Below are 22,103 nucleotides of genomic sequence, written 5' to 3' on the forward strand. Positions count from 1 at the left end.
ATGTCATCACTGTCAATCCATTAATGGTGATGATGTCATTGCTGTCAATCCAATAATGGTGATGATGTCATCGCTGTCAATCCAATAATGGTGATGATGTCATCACTGTCAATCCATTAATGATGATGATGTCATTGCTGTCAATCCAATAATGGTGATGATGTCATCACTGTCAATCCAATAATGGTGATGATGTCATCACTTTCAATCCATTAGTGGTGATAATGTCATTGCTGTCACTCCAATAATGGTGATGATGTCATCAATGTCAATCCAATAATAGTGACGATGTCATTGCTGTCACCCAACTAAAAGGTTATGATGTCATAGCAGTCACTCCACTTATGGTGATGACATCATTGCTGTCACCCCACTAAATGGTTATGATGTCATAGCAGTCACTCCAATACTGGTGATGATATCATTGCTGTCACTCCACCCTCCTGGGCTGATAGCTCTGCTTGTGGACAGAATTGTCCCCGAGGCTCTTTCACCCAGTTTAAGTGGTGTACAATTGCTTCGATAAAGTTTGTGTGCGATGTGTGATAGTGAGCATACAAGTGCGAGTGCAAAGTCTGCAGCGTGTGGAGGGGTTGCAGTCAGAAAAAATTGTAACAATTAATAGCTCGGTCATTGAACCACTGGTGATGATATCATGGCTGTCGCAACTGAAACCGACATCACACGTATGTAGCAACAGAAACGGACACAGTAAACACCATCCCATGACATAGATTGTCTGTTTTAATTTGTTAAAGGTACGACATAGCATGGAGAGTGTTTGTGTGTGCCGTGATTGAAGACACTTGGCATTACTTTGTACATCGTCTTCTCCATCACAAAAGAATCTACAAACATGTACACAAGATACATCACACCTTTCAGGTAGGTTGTGTGGTATCTTTAAGTTCAGAATATTTTTTACAAAGTTAGGGAGACTGTCCTGGCATCCTTAGTATATCAACAGCTTGTCATAAAGCCGCACTAGCTGTATCTTTGAGCATTATTTTTTATGATTTTACTTTCAAGCTAAAATAAATTTGTGAGAGTGTACTAATTTAGGCGTGTGTATACACGTATTATCAACTACCTGCTGGGACTCTATGTGCAAATGTGAACACGATAAAGATTACACTGCAACTCAATGTATGCCCACTCATTAAATCCCAGCCCCATGCAAAAAAGCAAAAACTGTGCATGTCTGCACTGAAATCTTCACATAAACTGCACAGAGTAATCCAATGTAATGCATAGGGATGAATGTTTTCAACTGTGACATTGTATGATCTGTTTCCTTTGTAATATTACCAACTTTTGAAAATAGCGGGAAATCAAAATGACCATTAAAATTTGAATTTACGTTGTCAAATCTTTCACAAAGGAATGGTTTCTTAATGCAGTAAAAGCCCATATGCCTTCAGAGGGTAGAATTCAGAGAAAATCAGGAGAGAATAGGGAGATATTTTGAGATTGGCAAATTTCAAGAGTTACAACTAGTAGGGCTTTAATATTATTTCCATTTTAGAAATGTCAGATCTTGTCATAATAGCAGTCTGTCATGGCTTTTAATAAGTTGATTCATTTTTCCCAGAAACTGTGATCTGTGACTGTTAAATGTAAACAGTGCAACAGTAAAAATAAACATTTCACCATTTTGTGTGTTTCATTTTCAGGCCCCATTTGGCATGGTTGCGGAATATGCTCATCCCATTGAAACTGTTGGTGAGTGTAAATGGCTTGCAGTTTTTAGTCGATGACAAAGAAGCTATGGACAAATTCTATCAGTTGAAATTTGTCAGTAATGGCTTTTAACCCTTTGAATGCCAAGTCAATTTTCGCGTCGCTTTTAAAAATGTACCTCAGTGAATTTTTTGTCAAATTTTTGTCAAAATTTTGATAACAAACTGTAGCCAATGAAATGTGATGTCCATTTGGTTCAAAATTATCAAAAAAATTACTGAAAAATTCATAAAAATTGGTAAAATGTTGAACTAAAATTTTGGTGGGAAAAAATTACAGCACTCAAAGAGTCAACACTCTGCGATCGGAAGAAACAACACAGTTGTTTCTGTTCCATTAGTTTATGGTAGTAAGGATAATATTCCATAACTTCCACGGATGTAACAGCAAAAATTAGGGGAATGACCCTGGAAAAATTTTGAACATTCCACCTATGAACCAATATTTAATGATAAGTGACAAAATGTTACAAATCCAATGTCTTGCTTATAAATAGTTTTGTCCTATTTTGATTTACTTTGAAAATTAAAATCACACTACTCTTGATATTTCTACAAAAAATTAAGCCTTCATTGCAGATAAAATTAAGATTTTGCAACACCATTGTGTTTATTTTGTTTTGGTCCATATATTGTTTGGCAATCTCATTGAAAGACAATTTGTTGAGTAACCTCAATTCTGCACTGATAGACAAATCAGCAGATCTCTAGCAACAGATTAATCAAACAATGGCGGCACATTCATTTGAGATAAAATCTTGGGCAAAGGACACAAGGATAGGTTGTGATGGTTTGAGCCTATTGTATCCAGTGGTGTGTTGGACCCTGAAACATTCCTTCGCCGACCACACAGATCATACTAATCATCATTCAGTGCATGCATGACCAGTGTGGATTATAATCAATCTTCAGTGTTGACAAAACCACCTCCACTATCTACATTTCAATAGATGGACATCTGACGTGCATGATATGGCCATTTCAACTTCTGATGGACAACAAGCTGGCAAAATCTATGCTGCTTGGCATTGCTTAATGGTTGAGGGCCTACATGCTTACATATCTACGGGCAGACTATCATTTCAATGGCCAATGGCAAACCATTTATAGAGATATGTGCCAGCTAGGGGTCATTTGTGCCTGAAATTTACATAAAAACCCTTCAGTTCAAGTACAAATGGTGAAGACAGAGGATGAAGGACAACTTAATTAGTTTGGGATAATTTCACACGCTGCACTGCCATTGTCATTGTTGGTAGGAGTTTATGTGATAAAATAAAATTTGTCACAAATTCTTTCAGTACTTTGACAATGCCAATAAAACTTATGAAGCAGAGAAAACTTTATGAAATTTTGGTGAAATCTCTCTCTCATTCTCTTTGTTTTAAAATATGTACAATGATTCAAATTGTACAATGTATTGTGTGATTGAATGTCAAAATATCGACTTACATAAATTACAACATGCCCAGGCCATCCAAGTATGTGAGATGCAACGATCATTATGTTCTTTTATTTTCTCATTTATAGTCCTGGGATTTGGCTTTTTCATTGGTCTGTTCCTGTGTATAAACCACTTTGCGTTCTTGTGGGCGTGGCTGCTGTTCCGTCTCCTGGAGACCGTTGATGTGCATACTGGATATGATCTGCCTTACAATCCACTACATCTGTTACCATTCTACGCCGGTAAGTTGTGCTTTATCAAAGAATGAATGCATATCGTCAGTTTGCTTACACAGCGGATATGAAGCCATTACCGATGCGAAGTTGATGTATGCTGAAGACTTGCGTATTAAATTTGAAGAAATACACTTCAGCAGGTGGCCTGCAGATCTCAAAGCTTGAGCAAGTAACATACCGCGCGCGCCTGTTACCACATGTATCTCCATGTCCACATGTACCAACGGCAAAATTCATACAGCATAACTCCTCTTTTAAGAAAAAAAAATTTATCAGATTTATCAAACAGGAAATTTATTCGGTTGATAATATTTTCAGTGGAGAACAATTAAAAGAACACTCCACTCATCCACTGATGTAAGAGCCAGGGATTAATAAGAGTGCATTGTATAGTCTTCTTGATGTGATCAGCTCCTTGAACAGTATGCTTTGAAAATTGCATTCTGTCGGCTTGAAAGTTTACGACAATTCAAATCTTACGTATGGAAAATCTTTCATGTCAAACATGATCTTTAATAGCATCACATTTGATAGTGGATCTTGGTGGGAGATTTTTACTTCTAATCAATAAGCTATATGAAACTGTTTATGCCACCCTGCTATCACAACCAACCAATCACAGGACTTGAAACTTCAGAAAGTGTGACTGCTCAGAGCCTTAGAATAGACTGAAAGAGCCATCTCTTGAGGGTGCTCTCTACTGGTGGTGTAGAGCACCCCTGACCAATTGATCTTTCAGTCTGAGCCTTAAACAACTTCCAAACATGTAGACAAAATTGGCATGCAACAAAATAATTGCATGTACTTATTCAATATAAACCCAGTTTTCCAGTACTATGGTCAATCCCAAATAATTCCAAACCAATATGTCTGTTCTTTCGACAGGGGCTCGTTTCCATGACTTCCATCACATGAATTTCCATGGTAACTACGCTCCTACCTTCATCTGGTGGGACAAAATCTTCGGAACAGATCGGCAGTATGAGGAATTCAAAGCTAAGCACGAAAAATTGGTGAAAACTGATTAGACGAACTATCAACTAACAACAGATGTGTAACCCAAAATCTTCCAAAACATGCAACGTCTGGCGGCGTTGTCGTATGGTCCCTACCTCCTCAAATGACAGTTGCGGATTTCGAAACTCAGTCTATACGATTAAATTCCTTCATATCCATGATAAACCTCTGTGTTGAGAAAACCACTTTATTTTGATGAATGCCACCATGCATAATTTTTGAGATATAAAACACTGAGTTGAAATCGATTGAAAAGTTGATTTTGCCAAACTGTACATAGCTTGCAACACTATGGAATGATAAGTTTTACCAGAGATTTGCTGATCAGTGATATATAATGATTTATTTTCTTCTGTCATTGTAAACGGAATTCTTTTGTCTTTTTCTCTCAGTACTCTCTACAAGCAATGCAAATATGTCAAATTGACTGTTGAGTCTCCAAACATTTACAATAATCATCGTTTTATGGTAGAATCTGCCTCGGGGACAGATATTCAGACTCTCAAATTTTTACAATATTCTTTTGGCGTACCACTTCTCATTTTGAAGCTTATGGAGTACCTTAAGTTTTTTGCCAGCTTAGTTTGTGAAAATCTGGAATTTTATTCTACCCACAGAGATAAATAACCCAGGGTTGGCAGACCTCTTGAAGTTCAATATTGGTATATATTGGGTACTTTTTTTCTCTAGTACCAAAAATATTGGGTTCTAAGTACCAAAATTTGCATGGTGAAAGGTAATGGTTGAAAGTTTGCTGGAGGAAAGTTTGAGCAAAAGCTTTTAGTCATTTGTGAGGCACAAACTACAACAATCCAAACTGTCCATTGACACATCTTTCAAATGGTATGTTTCTTTTCTCTTTCTCAGATTAAGTTGAAAACAAAGAATACTCCAGTTGTTTTCATTTCACGTGTCTGTGTCATACAAAGGTCAAATTTGCCCGTTTACCAGTATATCATGTAATGGTTCTACTCCGGAATAAAAAAGACCTGTAGTATTTTGCACACTCAGTACACCAAGGCGATCACGTACAAACAAACATATGTGTGCAAACACGAAGGGAACTTACACGCATTTCTATGTGCATCAGTGCAAATAGTTTTGTTGTACCGTGGTCGATTTGAATTCCGGGTTTAGTCTATTGGACCGATGGAAAGGTACAATGGAACACATGCAATTTAACAGTAATTGCAGTTCTTATTTCTGTCAACTGCTTGAATTTACATCACAGGGTTTTTCAAAGGTTTTAATCTCCCTATCTACCAGTACAGTTTACTGTGTATTTTTTAGGAAATCAAAATTTCTTATGGATATTGATATCATGATCTTTTTTGTTGGTACATGTATCAGAAAAATAAATAAACTTGTCAATCACAGTGCAGCAAAATGATGTAGTGATATTGTGTGTTGATACAGAGACAATGTTCAACTCGTTCACTTTCTTTGCATGAGGTTCTACTTCGCAATAGAACACAGATGGATGAAACCAAAATTTTGCAGTGAGAGATTTGATCCTGGCACTTCCTATTTGCATGAATCTCGCAATCAACCAATCACATCGTGGCAAACTATAGCGACTAAAGGTGAATTGCCTCACAACCTAAGAGAGACATTTGGCGAATTTAGAGATTTGCAACATGTTTAGAGTGTTGTGTCAATCCATGGAAGTACTACTGAAGTCATGGTTAATCCATGGTGCTGTGTGTGTAGTGTATGACGACTTCTAATAACTTTAGCCCCATTAGCTGTATGTTTTTGCATTTTCTTTCCGATAAATAGAAATCAAATGCAACTCATTCAAAATTGTTTACTAAAGTGTGACCATAGGACATTTCTAAATCATTGGAAACGAATGCACAGCTTTGATTTTAGCAACTGAACATGTTCAAAGACAGTGTGGCTTAACCCTTTCAGGCTTGACTTTCTGCTCACTTACCAGAGCGACACCTTGGTATACAGGGGTTTTAGGCCAGAGAGGGTTAATAAAAGAATTTCAAACATCTCTTAGAGCGTTGGATGAAATTTTAATTGGTAAACATTTGAAATGGAAAATGATACGGGTACAGCTACATCGCCAATCATAAATGCTTTGTATGATAACCATGCAATGAAATCTTTTACATATCAGGGGGTGGGTGTCTTGTCAATCAGCATCACAGTTTCATTCACCAGCAATACCTCATGACCATGGCACTGATAACACCCCATCTGTTTTCCTTGTGTTGTGGCTACGGGATAGTTATTACCATTTAATAGTCGCGCCAGCGGCTTACTGACTACGCATGCGCATATTCATAATATACTATGCGAGTAACCGGAAGTGTACCCTTCTTTCATGGGCGCCGCCATGTTTTTTAGCTACTATAGACTATAGTCTATAGAAGCTATTGGGATGGGTATCCGTCCGGCGTCCGTCGTCAGTCTGTATGTATGTATGTATGTCCGTTTGTGAGGCGTCCGTCCACTCAAATATCTTGAGAACCGCAGTACTTACTGATTTGATATTTGTTGTGTAGATGAAAAATATGATTTTGAGAAACTATTTTTTTTAATTTTTTGATATTGTTGAAAATAGGCAAATTAATGCCAAAAAAGGTGTTTTTGGTAAAAAATCTTCTTCTTCATAACCGCTGGTCAGACAGCTTTGTTATTTGGTATACAGGTCCCTAGGGATAACCCAACTTAGATTTGTTCAAATTGTGATGAAATATGCAAATGTGTATTTTTAAGGAATTTCTTTGTCATTTTGGTCAAAGTTTGACTTACATTGTATGTAATTCTTGTACTGTATAAACCCTATCAATTCTACCAGAAAAAAATAATTAATATGATTTTAAATAATTGAATTAATTAGGAAATCATCAAAGCCACAATAATTTTAGTGTGGAATTATCAGAAAGTTCAACTTTTTTTGAAAGTTCATAGTGAATTGAGGATTAAAACATGTAAAGGCAACTTTCCTGAATCCCAACCATTATATTCTGAACCACCATTTATGTTATCTAAAAGAAATTGCTCATAATAGTTTGTCATGATAGGTTGGTCAAATAAATAGAGATAGAGAAAGTTCTAATTTCCATTTATGGTTGACTTGGTAAGGATAAAACAAGATTACTTTTTGAGGAAAAAAATAGAGTGGTCAATTAAAAGAGTGGTCGAAGTGATAGGGTTTTTATGGTAAAGCTTGGCTGTAAGATTCCACGTGCTATTTATAGCAATTATGCAATCTGTGTAAACAGTGCAATGAAAGTGTAACATGATTCCTTATAATGCTTTTGATGACCTTGAACTTCTTAAGTTTCAAACATTTGTCTCTTCAGTGTGCTTTCTCTGAGTACGTACAGTCTCAACTTATTCAACAGAACTTACTTACAATGTTAATTTGAAAGTTAAAATGTGCTTGGTTAATAGGATGAAAATACTGATATTAAAAGATAACAGCTCAAGATTCTTTATAACCTGACAGATATGCTGTTTTTTTATGACGTAAATCTTGATTTAAGCAAGTCTTGTTTACTTCAATTAGAATGTAATTAACTCTCGTTTATTTGCTGTTATAGACTAATATAGTCTGATGAAATATGCAAATCTGTATTTTTACAGAATTTTTTTCTATTTTTGGTCAGGCCATCCTGAAATGAGCTATCAAAGATATCCACCTTCTTCATCAATACATGTGTCACAAAAGGTTATTCTCTACATAACACAGCAGAGCTCTGTCAACTGTTGAGTCGCTTGTTTTTTCAAAACCGCTGGTCAGACAGCTTTAATATTTGGTTTACATGTCCCTAGGATGACCTAAGTGAGATAATTTCATACAGTCAGGAAATACTTAATTTTGTATCCATGTCTATAGTAGCTTCAGGGACTTTGGCCCTATGTTTTGAGTGCTCGTAAATAAACAAATACGAACGTACAAAGCATAGTTTATAACATGCCATTAATAAAATACATCCCTTTTATATAGCCAGTAAGTATCATTATCCACCTCGTCACAGATACAAATATCGTTAATATCATGCCTAAAAGAGAGAGAGAAAACTGTTGTGTGCATATAAACGAGGAAGTGCGCACAGAATGCTGGGATTTAATTTTTGTCCAACATTTTTACACATTACAGATATTTACCTGCAGGTTCTGACATTGTGTACATGAACTGTTTTCATCAGAGGCTAAACTAGGCATAGTTGTCGTAAAAACGTATATAGCAAGTAACAATTAATCCTTCTACTTTATTCTTTACTATTACTGTCTATGAATTAATACAAAGAACATTTCTAATCGTAACCCCTAGCGCGACACCAAGGGCTGAGTCCTTTATAATATTATGCACTTATAGAAAAAATACCTAATGAATATTCATCAGTACTTTGTATAATGGTGGCGTGATGTCAATTCCTGCTAAGGATATAAATATGTCACAAATGACAAACTCAAACATACCGGTATGTGCACACACATATCAGTTGTGTATAGAAACATAGAGGTATATATATATATATATATATATATATATATATATATATATATATATATATATATATATAATATATATATATATATATATATATATATATATATTATATATATATATATATATATATATATATATATATAGATAGATAGATAGATAGATAGATAGATAGATAGATAGATAGATAGATAGATAGATAGATAGATAGATAGATAGATAGATAGATAGATAGATAGATGTAATATTGGCACAAATAGTCATGATGAACACATAAGCATATCTGGAGCATCAAAACTACAATGTAATGAGTTTGACATAAATTTGTGTTGTCAATGATTTTGTAGTGTTCAATTTGTTATTGTCGTATGCAGATAAGAATGGGCAGTGAAATTGATCTAAATGTTATCACACTTTGTATAATTGGTTTGTAAAGTTGTTTCAAAATTTACTACAGGATTGGTAATTTTAGCTGAGTTGCGGCAAACAACAGACGGATGATAGTGTTGTTTCACAGTAGCCTGAGCTTCCATTGTAATTGTTGAGATAAAGCAATAAAGTAGGAATGGATTAGTGTCTGTGTGTGTAGGGTAAAGATTTCCTGACTCTCTATCCCCGTACATTTTGATAACTTTTTCACTACTTTCTGGCGCATGTATACCTCTTTTCCTATGGATCATGATTTTTTTTGCCAAAGAACTTCATACAATGCAAAGGCATTAAGAGTCTAATGACAATTAGACTCTGACTCAGCTGTGATACAATGTAACTCAAGAGTGGCAGTATATAAGGAATGTAATGTGATTCTGTGTATATGAAGTGCACTGCAAAGTGTACTCCCTGGTTGTTTTACTACCGGGGTTTACTATGGGTCTGTAGAAGCTCTTTGATTTTCACCGCAGTTATTAACAATTAAGTCAGTGCAACTTCTGAGGCAAGTTTTGGAACGACTTTACAAACCAATTACACAAGTGTGGCAACATTTAGATCAATTTCACTGTCCATTCTTATCTGCATATCCGTGTAATACAAGTTATGTGTCAATATAATGTCCATTGTTATTGTAAATAACTACAGTGCATTTCACCTAGGTATCGCAACTCAGCGTATGAGACATATCTCAACAATTACAGTGGAAGCCTATAATCCACGTACAAAACAAACGATTGGCTTGGGTATCATGACACATTTGAAAGTCACCGACTGATAGATTAATTACAGTAAACCAGCATGGGGCAGCCGCTCTGTCTGGACTGAGAGATACACTTTATCTGCAATGTGTGGCTTTTTAGTTAGTTTCTGTTGAGAAAACCTTCACCTCTTGAACTCTTTGCTGAAATTTAGGGGGCCTGGCTGAAATTGTAAATAAAACAGTTACATTGTAGATCAAGTCTAGCCAACTGTTTATCTCTCAGTCCAGACAGAGGTGCCCCATGCTGGTTTACTGTAATTAATCAATGAGTCAGTGGCTTTGAAATGTGTTGTGATACCCAAGCTAATCGTGTGTTTTGTACGTGAAATTTGTTCGTCTCATATGCTGAGTTACGTACCTAGGTGAAACGCACTGTAAATTTAAACTGAGGGGAGTCATCAGAAGTGCACTCAAAGGTCGTATGGGGACCCATACCACAGATGTGAACACTGTGTCCAAGGTATGGGACCCATACCACAGATGTGAACACTGTGTCCAAGGTATGGGACCCATACCACAGATGTGAACACTGTGTCCAAGGTATGGGACCCATACCACAGATGTGAACACTGTATCTAAGGTACGTTGGCAATTGACGAAAGTTAAAACATGTTTGCCATAATGTGCATCGTAAAATTAAAATGTTGCAGTTATGTTGACACGATGCATCTAAATCTTATTGTGCAAGAAAGTCGCAAAGGTACAATTCTGATAACCTCTTTCCTTAGTTAAGTTAGGACCACTGGAGAGTGTTGACAGTTTCTGATACTTGTATTGCTAAATGCTTTAGGGAAAGTACCGGTATATGCTTTGGAGAACTAAGACAATGAAAATATTGCAAAGAGTGACAACCATCATCCCAAATAATCCTGAAATGATGAATTTATTGTTTGGATGTGTAAACTAAAGCACTGCCATATTGTCCCAATCCTCATTTCATGAGTTCATTGCTTTGACGTGTATACTGATGCCTTGATGTTCCATGGATTCTTGGCATAGATACCAAGGGTTGTATAGACGTCTGGTTTATAATTGATGGTACCGTTGATCCCGAGACCTCGGAGTCTCTCTAGTACTGCATTTACGTCAGACTGATCGAGATAATCCTGTGTGTAAACACAGATCAAGTGGTGTTTACCGTCGCCGTTGTCAGGACTCACTTTGGCCGATATCCCAAGATTCCCTTCATGAGTTGCCTTGGCGACCTTACACCAGAGGTCATCAACCTTGGCAGGCGATGGGAAGAGCATCCATTTTCCAACTGTATAGCTGTATTGAGCTGCCAGAGCGGATACTTTGGCGGAGTTTATCACTTCTCCGGAACTCTGTAACTCCATCCAAGCCTCAAGCAATCCCTCCCTATCAGCTTCACTTTCATTTCCAACTTTGTAAGGATTTGCAACAGTAATCCACTGAATTGCCTGTGAACTTGATAAAGACAATGTACATGACTTAATATGGAAATTTGAAGTTTGGAAAGAGATTAATCTCTCTAAGAGGAAATATCAAATGAAGCGCAGAACAAGCAATACAGCACTAGACAGCATTATGCACAATGAAATTCTAGAGCACAGGGTAAAGATCTGATGTGTACCAATGAACAATTGCATGATCTTCTCAGAGAGAAAGAGAGAGAGAGAGGGGGAGAGAGAGAGAGGGAGGGAGGGAGAGAGAGAGGGTAGGAAAAGAGACTGGGCGATAATGGAATTTTTGATAAACTAACTGTTCATCAACTTTAGATCAAATGTACTCTTTATTTAAATTTGTTCTTTTGATGTTGACTTCATTTGTAAGATTCTATATTTTTTGAAAGTCAAGCAAGCACTGAGTGAAATTTACAAATGTGCTCTGGAAATCAGCAGCTATTATTTTAGTCCCTATCAAAATTGAGGTGCCATTTTATTTGTAAATTTGTCACATCAAAGCTGAAAGACTGTAGAATCTCATTTAGAGAAAGAAAAGTTAATTGAGTTCCGACCTACTGCACAAAATCAAGAGAATTTCATTCTATTGGTTGTTGGAGGGTCTAGCTGGTACATAGCAAGACCATTAATATGATACCAATGTGACAATCAAGTTATCAAAATTTACCTTTCTTTTACATCGAAGAGTTGCAAGATGTCCAACATTTCAACACGTTACGATAGCCATCTAGAATAATTGGACCAACAAGTTAGCCCTTTGAGTGCTGGTATTCTACCCACCATAAATTTTATGCAAAATTTTACCAATTTCCACAAATTTTTCTATAAATTTTACAATAATTTTGGACAAGATGGGCATCAAATATCATTGGCTACATTTATTTATCAAAATATTGGTAAGAATCCGGAAAAAGAAATGACTGGGGTATTTTCATAAAGCCTTAAAGGCAACAAAGATTGACTTTTAGTGTTCAAAGGGTTAATATGGTGTTTGCAAATGGTGAAAACAAATTGTATGTTACCTGTACGCATGGTCTTACCTGTGAATTTGTGATGGTCTGCTAGCGCTGGTAAATTCATCTACAGATATTCCAGAAGAGACGTCATAATGCAGCCAACCAAATGCTAGCTTTCCACCGACAAATCTGCTGTGTGTCAACGACGCTGCAGACGCCATGGCTGTACACCTGACATGCACGTATGGTTGGCAATGTATTGCAGTGGTTAGATACACTCCGATGTGATCCCTCTAAATCATGTGTATAGAGGGATACCCAGAACACGCAAGTTTGAATTTGATTTGGAAAAAGATCCTTGTAGTACAGCTTTCCTCTCCACTGTATCAGCACGGACACCAGTGAAGTTTTCAATGTGAAAACATGGAGCTTAGGTAAAACTGATTTCATGACCTGTGATGTCATGAGTTGACCTCATTCATCAAGCACCGATGGTGTGAAACCAGATCATAATTGAGACAGCGCCCTCAGCAATTTATTTAACATTTTGTTTACAGTCTTCCATCTTTTCTTACCAAGTTGGGGAAGAGTGAAATGGCAAAAGTCAATTATCTTTTGTGAATTGTGGAAAATTCGGTAACTTTGATGCACGGTACACCTGATCATTTCAAAAGACTTTTCCTTGTATTTTCCTCGTATTTTCAGCGAGATTTCTGAGACACTGTTATTTTTTTCTTTCTGAATTCTTGTAACCCTTTTCATCCCTACCATGGGATGATATGTGTTAATAAAGTACTTGAACTATAGTTTTCAATACATGTATTATGTAGTAAAATGCAAAGACATGGTCACTGGGAAACATAGGCGGATTTTTCCACAGCATGTCACACCTGAAACCTGTATACCATATAGGGGTGATGCAGGTACGATACCAGTGAGGCTTGATAGGGTATTTTCCCTCGTCTAAGATTTAAAATTCTTGACTGTCCTTCAGGCAAGTGCATCTATAAAGGGTAATAAGGGAATTGCAGTCACTCCGTACTTTGTTTCCCAGACTTGTTTTTGAGTAAATCCGGTGTTACATGGAAGGAGTCCATCCCATGTTGTAAAAACCAACACTGTAATTTTCTGCCTTTCATTTCTCAGAATGGACACTGATGGCCAATGCTAGAGCAATCGCTGCCCTTGGAGCAGGTCTGCTCAATATTAGATATGGTCATAAGACATGAGATTCTGAGAGTTGCTCCATGAGACCACCTCATTTTTCGCATTTTGTATGATCCGCCCATGACTTCATGATAAGCTATACACCACATCAGTGATAATACCATGAGATTTTGACCAGTTCAGGACATACATGTATGAGCAATAGTGAGTGCATATGAAGTGAACTGGTCAAAACTGAGTATACCTACAACAGGTATACCAACCCATTGTTGAGGTGGTTCATTGGAATTCTGGAGTGAAATGTCAAAAAGGATCTTTTTTCCTAGCTGAAAGTTTATGCATGGTCAAACCGTGCTACATCACAAATAGAGCATGGTTCTCTTCACGTATTGACCAATCAGATTGTTGTATTTGCACCATGGGTGAGTGATACAAAGAGACAACACCATTTTACAACACGAAAGACAACCATGGCAATGAAGTATGTGGTGACAAAAATATTATAGGATGTATTTCACATGGATGCTGTACAATATACATACAGATCAGAATTTGTATGAAAGAAACGTTTGTTTTGTTTTTACAGAAATACATGACATGATTGCATAAACGTTGAAAACAAATTATCTTGATTGCTCAGTGTCAAATCACAAACAACCACCAGACGTTAGATGTGGGGGTTTATCTACATGCAAGGAAAACAGTATTTGTGTTGAACTGAAGCACACTATCCACAACACATCTTCACTGTATGATTGTCAATATAACTCAAATGTGTCAATACAGATCAAATGAGCAAATATATTCCTTCAAGAAAAGTTTTCACTTTTCTGCTACTAGGGTTATTTCCATGAGTTTGATTAAAATTTACACATCTACCGTATGATACAATGTAATGTCTAACTCATGAAATTTGACTCCTTCCTAATGACAATACAATCAATCTTTACAAGTTTGCAGTAACACATCCCGAACGCCTTGTTGCAGTACAAATGACATCATCATAGAATATTGCACTCGTAACTCATCACTTCAACAGTCTATATATATCTTTGAATTAAAGTAATCGGTATTTATAAGTGTACCTGTTGAGATTAATCAGCTGATCAATAACACAAGAGTTCCTGCAGGTTTACACTATTCTCTTCCTAGTATACTATAGACTGGAAGATCCGTCGCTGAGGGCGCTCTCTACGCTCCCCTTGAGCGACGGATCTTTCAGTATCAGTATACTACAGCACCAACACACAGGACAGCATAAATTTAAAATCCTCTAAAGTATTGAAATTTCACCTGTGTTCCTGAACCTTAGCAAAAACACTGCTACTACCACAAGCCTAATTGATAATATGGAATACTTTCTTATTTAAAATATTAACACACTTGTTTGCCAAGAACTCCTAAAGTAAAGAATTAGAAATATTTGGCCCCCATACATTATTGAGGAAAGGTCCTTCGAGTCAATAATATTTGAATGCAGTATGTAGCATGGCTAATTCTAATATTGGCAAACTACAAAATATTATACACCTAGCTAAAGATTGTGAACACTCTGATTGAATGCCTACATGTATAATTCATTTGGAATGATATTCTCTCAGAGTAGAGCTCAGTTTTTGCAAGACGTATCAGATGAGATGTCGTCCGGGTACTCCCAGCATCGCACAGCTATACAATCATCTGGTTTATCTGAAGTCTTCCGCAGAGAACATACCCTGCCAAGGAAAGGTGAAAGGTGAAAGGTTAAAGGCTACACCGAAGAGTTACAGTTGGCATACACTGCATTTTTCCCTGGATCTCTGGTGAAATTCTGTCTCATGAATTGTGTTTTTAAGAAAATACGTGAACATTACAAAATGTAAATCAAATCTGATTAATGGGTAATTTGTAAACAAAATAGAATGTCCAACATGAAGGTGTCACAAAATCTATCTAGGCTTCTAACCCTTTCACCAGCATGGTTTGGCCCCAAACCCATTGTGACAATGTTGAGTATGGACCTGTTTACTGGGAATTAGGAGGAACAGGTTAAAAAAGACACGAGTACTGACTCTGACCTGCATCACACATGTCATGGCATAAATTCATACTGAGGACTTGTTTGTGTGACTTTGAGTTCAAACTAATTTTACAATGAAATCAGTCCAGGGTTCACCATTGATATCGCTGGGCATAAACCACAGCAGGGGTAATAAACAATTTTTGGGTCAGAAATCACCCTATAGATTTATGGGTATCTAAGTCAAGAAATTACACAAATTAATCCTTGTGGTCAAACTCTATGGTCTCCTTAAAGCTGGTCGTAAACTCTATACCAGACAGGCATACTTGTAAGATATGAAATTAATAACACAATCAGTGGGCATTTTGATGTCAGCAGTCTGAGTACATATACGTTAACTGTGATTGAAACAAGTATGATATGACCACAATGGAAAACTGAAAGGTTAAAAAGCTTACCTTGGCTCTTCTTAGAATGGAATCTCTGGAAGGATCATACGGACTATCCTTGGAAGGGATCTCCAGAACTGCTGGAATTGGCAACTGATGGCTTTCTATGAGATGTCGGATCAACTCAGCTACATTCTGGTTGATCAAAATGATGGCTATATCACTTCTGTTCAGAAATTTCTTGAAGCAGTCTTCTATTTCATTGATACTGGTGTCTGTAGTAAATCAAGAGTAAACGTAGTGAGTGTTCTAATGCAGCATGAGTCCTCGGACACTCTTACCACCATGGTTTGGCCCAAACCCATTGTTATCAATGGTCATTGTGGACCTGTTTACAGGAAATCGGGGGTAAACAGGCTGAAGGGGCACATTGTCAGCTTTACCTCTAAACAAACTGATTAACAGGAGAAAACTGTTTAATTTTTTGTAAAATCATATCTTGCTATTAACACTGGAGTATTCAAATGGTTGCACTTCTTAGATACCACACATGCTATATTGGAAATCTACGTCTTTACCATTTTTTTTTCTAAGGTTCTAAAACATTGGAAAATGATTTGGCAACCATGGTAACATTTCTGCTGTCCCTAAAGCTGATTGCATCGATATACCAAGGGAAACCCCGGTAACATTTACTGGGGTACGGGCCTTAACAAAAACACTGTTAAAACACAAAAAGTTTTGAGGAAATTACTTACCTTTTTCTACCACCATAAAGTTAGGTTGTCTACTCTTGTTGAGTTCACCGACACCTCCTAACAGAAACCCGGTACATGTGTCCTGAAACAACAAACATACCATTGGCTAAATTGAATTTCAAGTATCAGCAAATGTTCAGTATTATTTTTTCTTTAGAAACAACACCTGATTTTTATTGTTGATGGTTGAAAGTTTTGATCTAAGAAAGTTTGAGATAAAAGTTTTTGTTTCTTTTTGAGGTGCACACTATCTTAAATTTAAAATAAACATGTGGGTTCCACACCAACTCTTTCCTTGCTTGCTTACTGAACAACATAATTATTGAAAAGGCTGTAAATTGTGGGCAGTATTGGACTTTGTTTTTTACCCAGTGTGGAAAGGATAGCGAGAAACCATATGTATTGCTATGAGGTATGTGATCAGCCAAAACTCATACGACTTTGAATCTGTTGTGAACACTTCACCTGTGCCCTACTTCAGGTTGTGTGTCGTGAGGGTTACTGAGTGCATAATATTAATAAATTCTTGGCATGAATAAATCACAGCTCTTACAAACAGCACTGCCACAGTCCTGACAACCATAGACTGTGAGACATGCAGAAAAAATAAAATTTTCAGTCCGGTAGAGAGCTATATCTTTCGCAGGACGAATTGGTGATTGTTTACCGTCAAAAGTAAACAGAATACTCTTCAAATGCTATTTATAACGCAGCTACAATATCTACTGGGTGATGCCAGTATCCGATACGGCCTGACCTTTCCCTCCACTACACTCATTTACATATCGAATTAAAACCATAAACGATTAAATAAAAAGCGTTCCGATTCTTGTTGAAAATTTGAAATTTGAAGTAAAAATGAATATGAATAACTTAATCGGAAAGGAACGAACGTGAAAACATTGTTCCGTAACTAAATTCTTATGCACTTTACTGTAAAACATTTCAAAGACAGGTTATTATTAATAAAATACCGGTCATATTTTATCGCATAGAGAGAGAAAAAAAAAACATTTTAAAATGACATTTTAACAGTGGATGGCCGGCTAAGAATGAGCAAAACCCCACTTTTAATGGTGGTAAAAAGTAACAGGACAAAGATAGTCCCATTTTCTTGAAATGTCAACGTTTTTCTGGTGCAGACGATGATTTGCTGGCCGAGGTCGAAAAATTCGTCATGTACAAACGTGAGATCCTCGTGACTATGTGTGAACAGCAAGACGGCCATCATAACCGGGAGAATTGACGCCAGAAATACTGGCCCTGTCTTTCGGGACTCTTAAGAATTTGTTTGCACATGTTACCGATAAAAATCCTGGGAAAAATTCAAGTAATCACACAAACCTCGTCGCCGATAACAGCGATCAGCCGACCTCTTGCTCCAGCCATTTTGGATGATTGAGTGAAGGTTATACGAACAAACAACGCTGCCGACTTCCGGTTTGCGTTATAAATGGAAATATGAGGTAGGTTTATGTACGAGCAATGCAGTTCCTTTAAAATTACAACTTTCGTTTTGTTTTGTGCTTCGACAACGTTATTTCAGGTAAATTTTGCATATAAACTTTAATACTGCAGGAAGCAATCGGTCCAGAAGTGCCATTATACGTTTTAGGGTCCCCTTTTTCTAGCCGGCGTCCACACACCTCCGCATCCAACATACACAGTTGACAGACTGTAAGGGTGAACTACAAGTGGCCTTACTTATCTTCTACTTTGTAATCCGAGTGTTGCTAATTCCAGTGTTTCGTTGAATTTCTGTGTTCTAATATCTAGCACGACGAAAGAATCGGTCGTATCACGGATAAACTGAAAGGAGTTTCAAACCTAGAATTAATTATGTATGGAAAACTAATGACCAAATAAATGATTTGAAATCCCTCGGCAGCTATATGTTACATTGTATTTAATTTTCTGTCCTAGAGTGTCTCAATAAAGTAAAAACTTCATAATTTTACTTTCGTCACCGACTGTGGATTTGCCCTTCAATGTTGTCATGGTAATTCCATTGCACATTTTCAGAACTGCAAAAAGACTAATCACTTCACAAACGGTAGGGTTTCTTTTATGATTACTAAAATTGTTACAATACGTATCGGTGTCTGTATCATCTTATATCTATCTATCATCTACGACACTATTCCAACAAAAAATCACCAGGATAAGTTATGCCACTATCACTTTCCTCATACTCAAAATTACATTTCTGATTTCAGGTTGTTCCTTCAAGTTTGAAACTTCGCGCCTAATCACTGACACAAGTATGCCTTTAATTGAAGGAATAGGTGATGAGGTTACCATAGCAGCCGTTGCCATGACACTGGTTGTCACGGTACTAGTTGCATGGTGGTCTACATTCGTTGGTGATCGGCCGCTGCATGTGCATATAATCAGGCGGAGTAATCACATCTCACCACGGCAGCGGCGGCGATACGAACAGCTGCAGCAGCAGAGAGGATCGGAGACCAGTGACAGCGTATCAGAAGCAGCGAGCAGTGGTGCCAGTGAAGATGTGAATGCAGACAGTGCCAATGTTAATGAAAGCAGTGTAGCCGAGAGTGCAGAGGAAGGTAGTGAAAACATCCAGCAAGATGTGTCTGGACAACAAGGGAACACTGATACACCGAATACTAACTCACAGAAAATGACTTCGGTGCCGCAAAACATGGCTGGTGAGTCTGGCGACCGAGGTGTGGAAATGATCGGTGCAGTAGGCGATACTGAATGTGTGACAAGGACTCGTGGTGAGTTTGTTGAAACTGAACTGAGGAACAGACGGACTGGGGAGCAGATTCTCAGCAATGCTGATCAAAGTCGAAATGTGAGTCAAAGTACAGAAGATAATGTGCAATCACTATCGCAAAACGTCAGAGACACAAGCAGTGCAATTGAAGAACGTGGACAGACAGTGGAAAGTTCTGTTACAGAAAGTACAACTCAGGCTAGTCCACCGGAACATGAGCGTCCTGATGAAGGAAATGATGTTCCAAGTCCTGATGACGAGACACAAAGAACTGATCACAGCGAAGCTGATAATGCCGGTATGCAGGATGAAGTACCTGCCAATCATATACGAATCAGACTCAAATTCTTGAATGAAAGTGAACGTATGGTATTTGCAAGACCTCAAGACACACTTGGACAGTTCAGAAGGTAACGATGAAATTTGAGATTTATTAACTCTTTGAGCACAAAGTCAATTTTTGTCACCTTTATAAAATATACTCTAGCAATTTTTTTTCAGATTTTTGCCAAAATTTTGATAAAAAACTGTTGCAAATAAAATATGGTGTCTATTTGGTCCAAAGTTATCCAAAAATTTACAGAAAAATTTGCAAAAACTGGTAAAATGTTGTACTAAAATTTTGGCGGGAAAAAATTATGGCACTCCAAGGGTTGTCATTTAGAGTGATACTCTAATCTCAATTTTCAAAAATATTTCTACCAACACTTTGATAAACAATGGTACACATCAAGATATGCCACTTTGTTGCTGTCAAGATAAAATGATTTTGAAAAAGTCAAGACGTATGTGTACTTACCTCAGTCCCATGTAAGTCCCAAGTTAACCCTATGAGTGCCAAAGTTAAGTTTTGTCGCCTTTATAAAGTATACCCCAGTATATTTTTTTCAGATGTTTTCCACAATTTTAATGAAAAACTAGCCTTTGAAATGTGATGTCCGTTTGATCCAAAATTACAGAAATATTCATAAAAATTGGTAAAATGTTGCACTAAAATTTTAAGGGGAAAATTACAGTACTCAAATGGTTACTGAAATAACTTAGTGGAAACAAACGTTCAGCCTTAAATCATGATAAACCTCATTTCACAACATTTTAAAAATATATTCTTGACCAAACATTAATTAACTGCTAGTAATCTTACAGGGGATGGGTTTTCTGGTCATGACAGAAAATTTATTGATTCACAAATCTATCATCAGTATGCTCAGCGAGTCATCAATAGCAATACCCATGGTTATTTATTGTTTTTAATCATGTGGATCAGTAACACACATGATTTGTGTTTAGTTCCTTAGCGAAAAAGACTATATGATTTACAACAGCTTTCATTGTACAACTTGACATGGCAACTGATACACAGACCAAACCCATGGAAGTTGACAGGGACAAATTTGGCAAAATTTTCAATTCTTGTAAATGAAACATTGACCTTAGCAACGAGTTGAATACCTACACGCAGATTAATGTCTGAAGTGACCAGATATGATGCATCATGATGATTTCAACAGTGTGCAAATAACAAAGAGGTGAAATTTAACACCAAATTTTATATGAGTTATGAGATGATTGAGTAACTCTTTGACTGCCAAAGTCAATTTTTTGCCGCCTTTATAAAACATAGAGCAGATAATTTCTTTCAGATCCCGACAATTTGTTTTCAGATTTTTTTCCAAAATTTTTATACCAAACTGTAGCTAATGAAAAGTTGTTTCCATTTAGTCCAAAATTATCAATGCAATTACAGAAAAATTCATAGAAAGTGGTAAAATGTTGCACTAAAATTTAGGTTGGAAAAATTACAGCACTCATAAGGTCAAAGGTATTTGAATATTGACCTCTCTACTTTGCATTTTTCACAGGGAGAAGTTTGCTCAGGAAATCTTAGCTGGCAGGACAGTGAGGTTTATATTCAATGGTCACCTGTTACGCGAGGACAACCAAAGACTGCTTGATTTTAACATCAGTGATAACAGTGTCTTGCACTGTCACATATCACACGGCACATCAGCTCCAGCCGAACCAGCAGAGCTTCAAAATGTGGACATTGATCTGGGCAGGTTTATGGTGCCCCTGTTTGGCTTCATACTCCTCTCAGTGTGGTACCTACGATGGCAGTATAGGTACATGTTTAACGCGACGTCAACGATAGCACTGATTGCCGTGAGTCTGTTGTTCGTCCTGGCCGTGCTTGCTGCCTGGAGATCATAGCATAGCAACGCCGCAATGGCACTTATCGTTAATGGAATAGAATAATTTCAAGCAGATACCAAGACTGGTTGCACCGTGATATTGTGTGATCTTATCTCGACTGCCTGACCAGTTGTCAGGTTGAACTTCAAACAGCTGTATCTTGGACAGAGTTCAGTTGTTTACAGGGTTCGTGTGTGACCGTCTGAGAAAGGTGAAGGCCCTTTGTTTTTTAATTGTTTTTTTTGCATGGAGACTTTAAAATTTGCTACTTGGTCAAGGGTCAAAATTTGCTACTTGGTCAAGGGTCACTCATAGCAGGGTCATAGGTCAAACACCACAGATAGGAACATGGCCTATCATTATTTCAGTTAA

The 22,103-nt window shown here is 37.1% G+C and overlaps 4 protein-coding genes across 4 annotated transcripts in view; 2 read left to right on the forward strand and 2 right to left on the reverse strand.

Moving 5' to 3' along the window:
* The window catches only part of LOC139127600 (methylsterol monooxygenase 1-like), an 11,521-nt gene extending 5,752 nt beyond the window's left edge, over window positions 1–5,769 (forward strand). Inside the window, exons 4-7 of the mRNA XM_070693512.1 lie at window positions 759–885; window positions 1,674–1,722; window positions 3,270–3,425; window positions 4,305–5,769. Coding sequence (XP_070549613.1) covers window positions 759–885; window positions 1,674–1,722; window positions 3,270–3,425; window positions 4,305–4,447 — 475 coding nt within the window. The 3' untranslated portion in view covers window positions 4,448–5,769. The remainder of the gene's footprint in view (window positions 1–758; window positions 886–1,673; window positions 1,723–3,269; window positions 3,426–4,304) is intronic.
* Window positions 5,770–10,412: 4,643 nt separating this feature from the next.
* LOC139127601 (UPF0696 protein C11orf68-like) lies at window positions 10,413–12,880 on the reverse strand. The gene is made up of 2 exons (XM_070693513.1): window positions 12,564–12,880; window positions 10,413–11,527 (listed from the first exon to the last, which is right to left on the reverse strand). Exons 1-2 carry the CDS (start codon window positions 12,698–12,700, stop codon window positions 11,044–11,046), a joined length of 621 nt encoding a protein of 206 aa, XP_070549614.1. The 5' UTR covers window positions 12,701–12,880; the 3' UTR covers window positions 10,413–11,043.
* Window positions 12,881–14,130: 1,250 nt separating this feature from the next.
* LOC139127602 (V-type proton ATPase subunit F-like) lies at window positions 14,131–18,222 on the reverse strand. The gene is made up of 4 exons (XM_070693514.1): window positions 18,140–18,222; window positions 16,796–16,877; window positions 16,107–16,312; window positions 14,131–15,361 (listed from the first exon to the last, which is right to left on the reverse strand). The coding sequence occupies exons 1-4, from the start codon at window positions 18,182–18,184 to the stop codon at window positions 15,332–15,334; spliced, it is 363 nt and encodes a 120-aa protein (XP_070549615.1). The 5' UTR covers window positions 18,185–18,222; the 3' UTR covers window positions 14,131–15,331.
* LOC139127534 (transmembrane and ubiquitin-like domain-containing protein 1) lies at window positions 18,218–21,776 on the forward strand. Its single transcript, XM_070693440.1, has 3 exons — window positions 18,218–18,261; window positions 19,012–19,948; window positions 21,401–21,776. The coding sequence occupies exons 2-3, from the start codon at window positions 19,059–19,061 to the stop codon at window positions 21,747–21,749; spliced, it is 1,239 nt and encodes a 412-aa protein (XP_070549541.1). The 5' UTR covers window positions 18,218–18,261; window positions 19,012–19,058; the 3' UTR covers window positions 21,750–21,776.
* The last annotated feature ends 327 nt before the right edge of the window (window positions 21,777–22,103 follow it).

Source organism: Ptychodera flava, unplaced genomic scaffold, assembly GCF_041260155.1.
Source record: "Ptychodera flava strain L36383 unplaced genomic scaffold, AS_Pfla_20210202 Scaffold_33__1_contigs__length_2856901_pilon, whole genome shotgun sequence".
NCBI classification, from domain to species: domain Eukaryota; kingdom Metazoa; phylum Hemichordata; class Enteropneusta; family Ptychoderidae; genus Ptychodera; species Ptychodera flava.

Coding starts and splice junctions, on each gene's coding strand:
- LOC139127602 (XM_070693514.1), bottom strand. CDS start 18,184: ATGGCTGGAGCAAGAGGTCGGCTGATCGCTGTTATCGGCGACGAG. Junction 16,878..18,139: donor TCGCTGTTATCGGCGACGAG/GTTTGTGTGATT, acceptor TTGTTGTTTCAG/GACACATGTACCGGGTTTCT. Junction 16,313..16,795: donor CTTTATGGTGGTAGAAAAAG/GTAAGTAATTTC, acceptor GATTTACTACAG/ACACCAGTATCAATGAAATA.
- LOC139127601 (XM_070693513.1), bottom strand. CDS start 12,700: ATGGCGTCTGCAGCGTCGTTGACACACAGCAGATTTGTCGGTGGAAAG. Junction 11,528..12,563: donor AGACCATCACAAATTCACAG/GTAAGACCATGC, acceptor GTCTTTATCAAG/TTCACAGGCAATTCAGTGGA.
- LOC139127534 (XM_070693440.1), top strand. CDS start 19,059: ATGCCTTTAATTGAAGGAATAGGTGATGAGGTTACCATAGCAGCCGTT. Junction 19,949..21,400: donor ACACTTGGACAGTTCAGAAG/GTAACGATGAAA, acceptor CATTTTTCACAG/GGAGAAGTTTGCTCAGGAAA.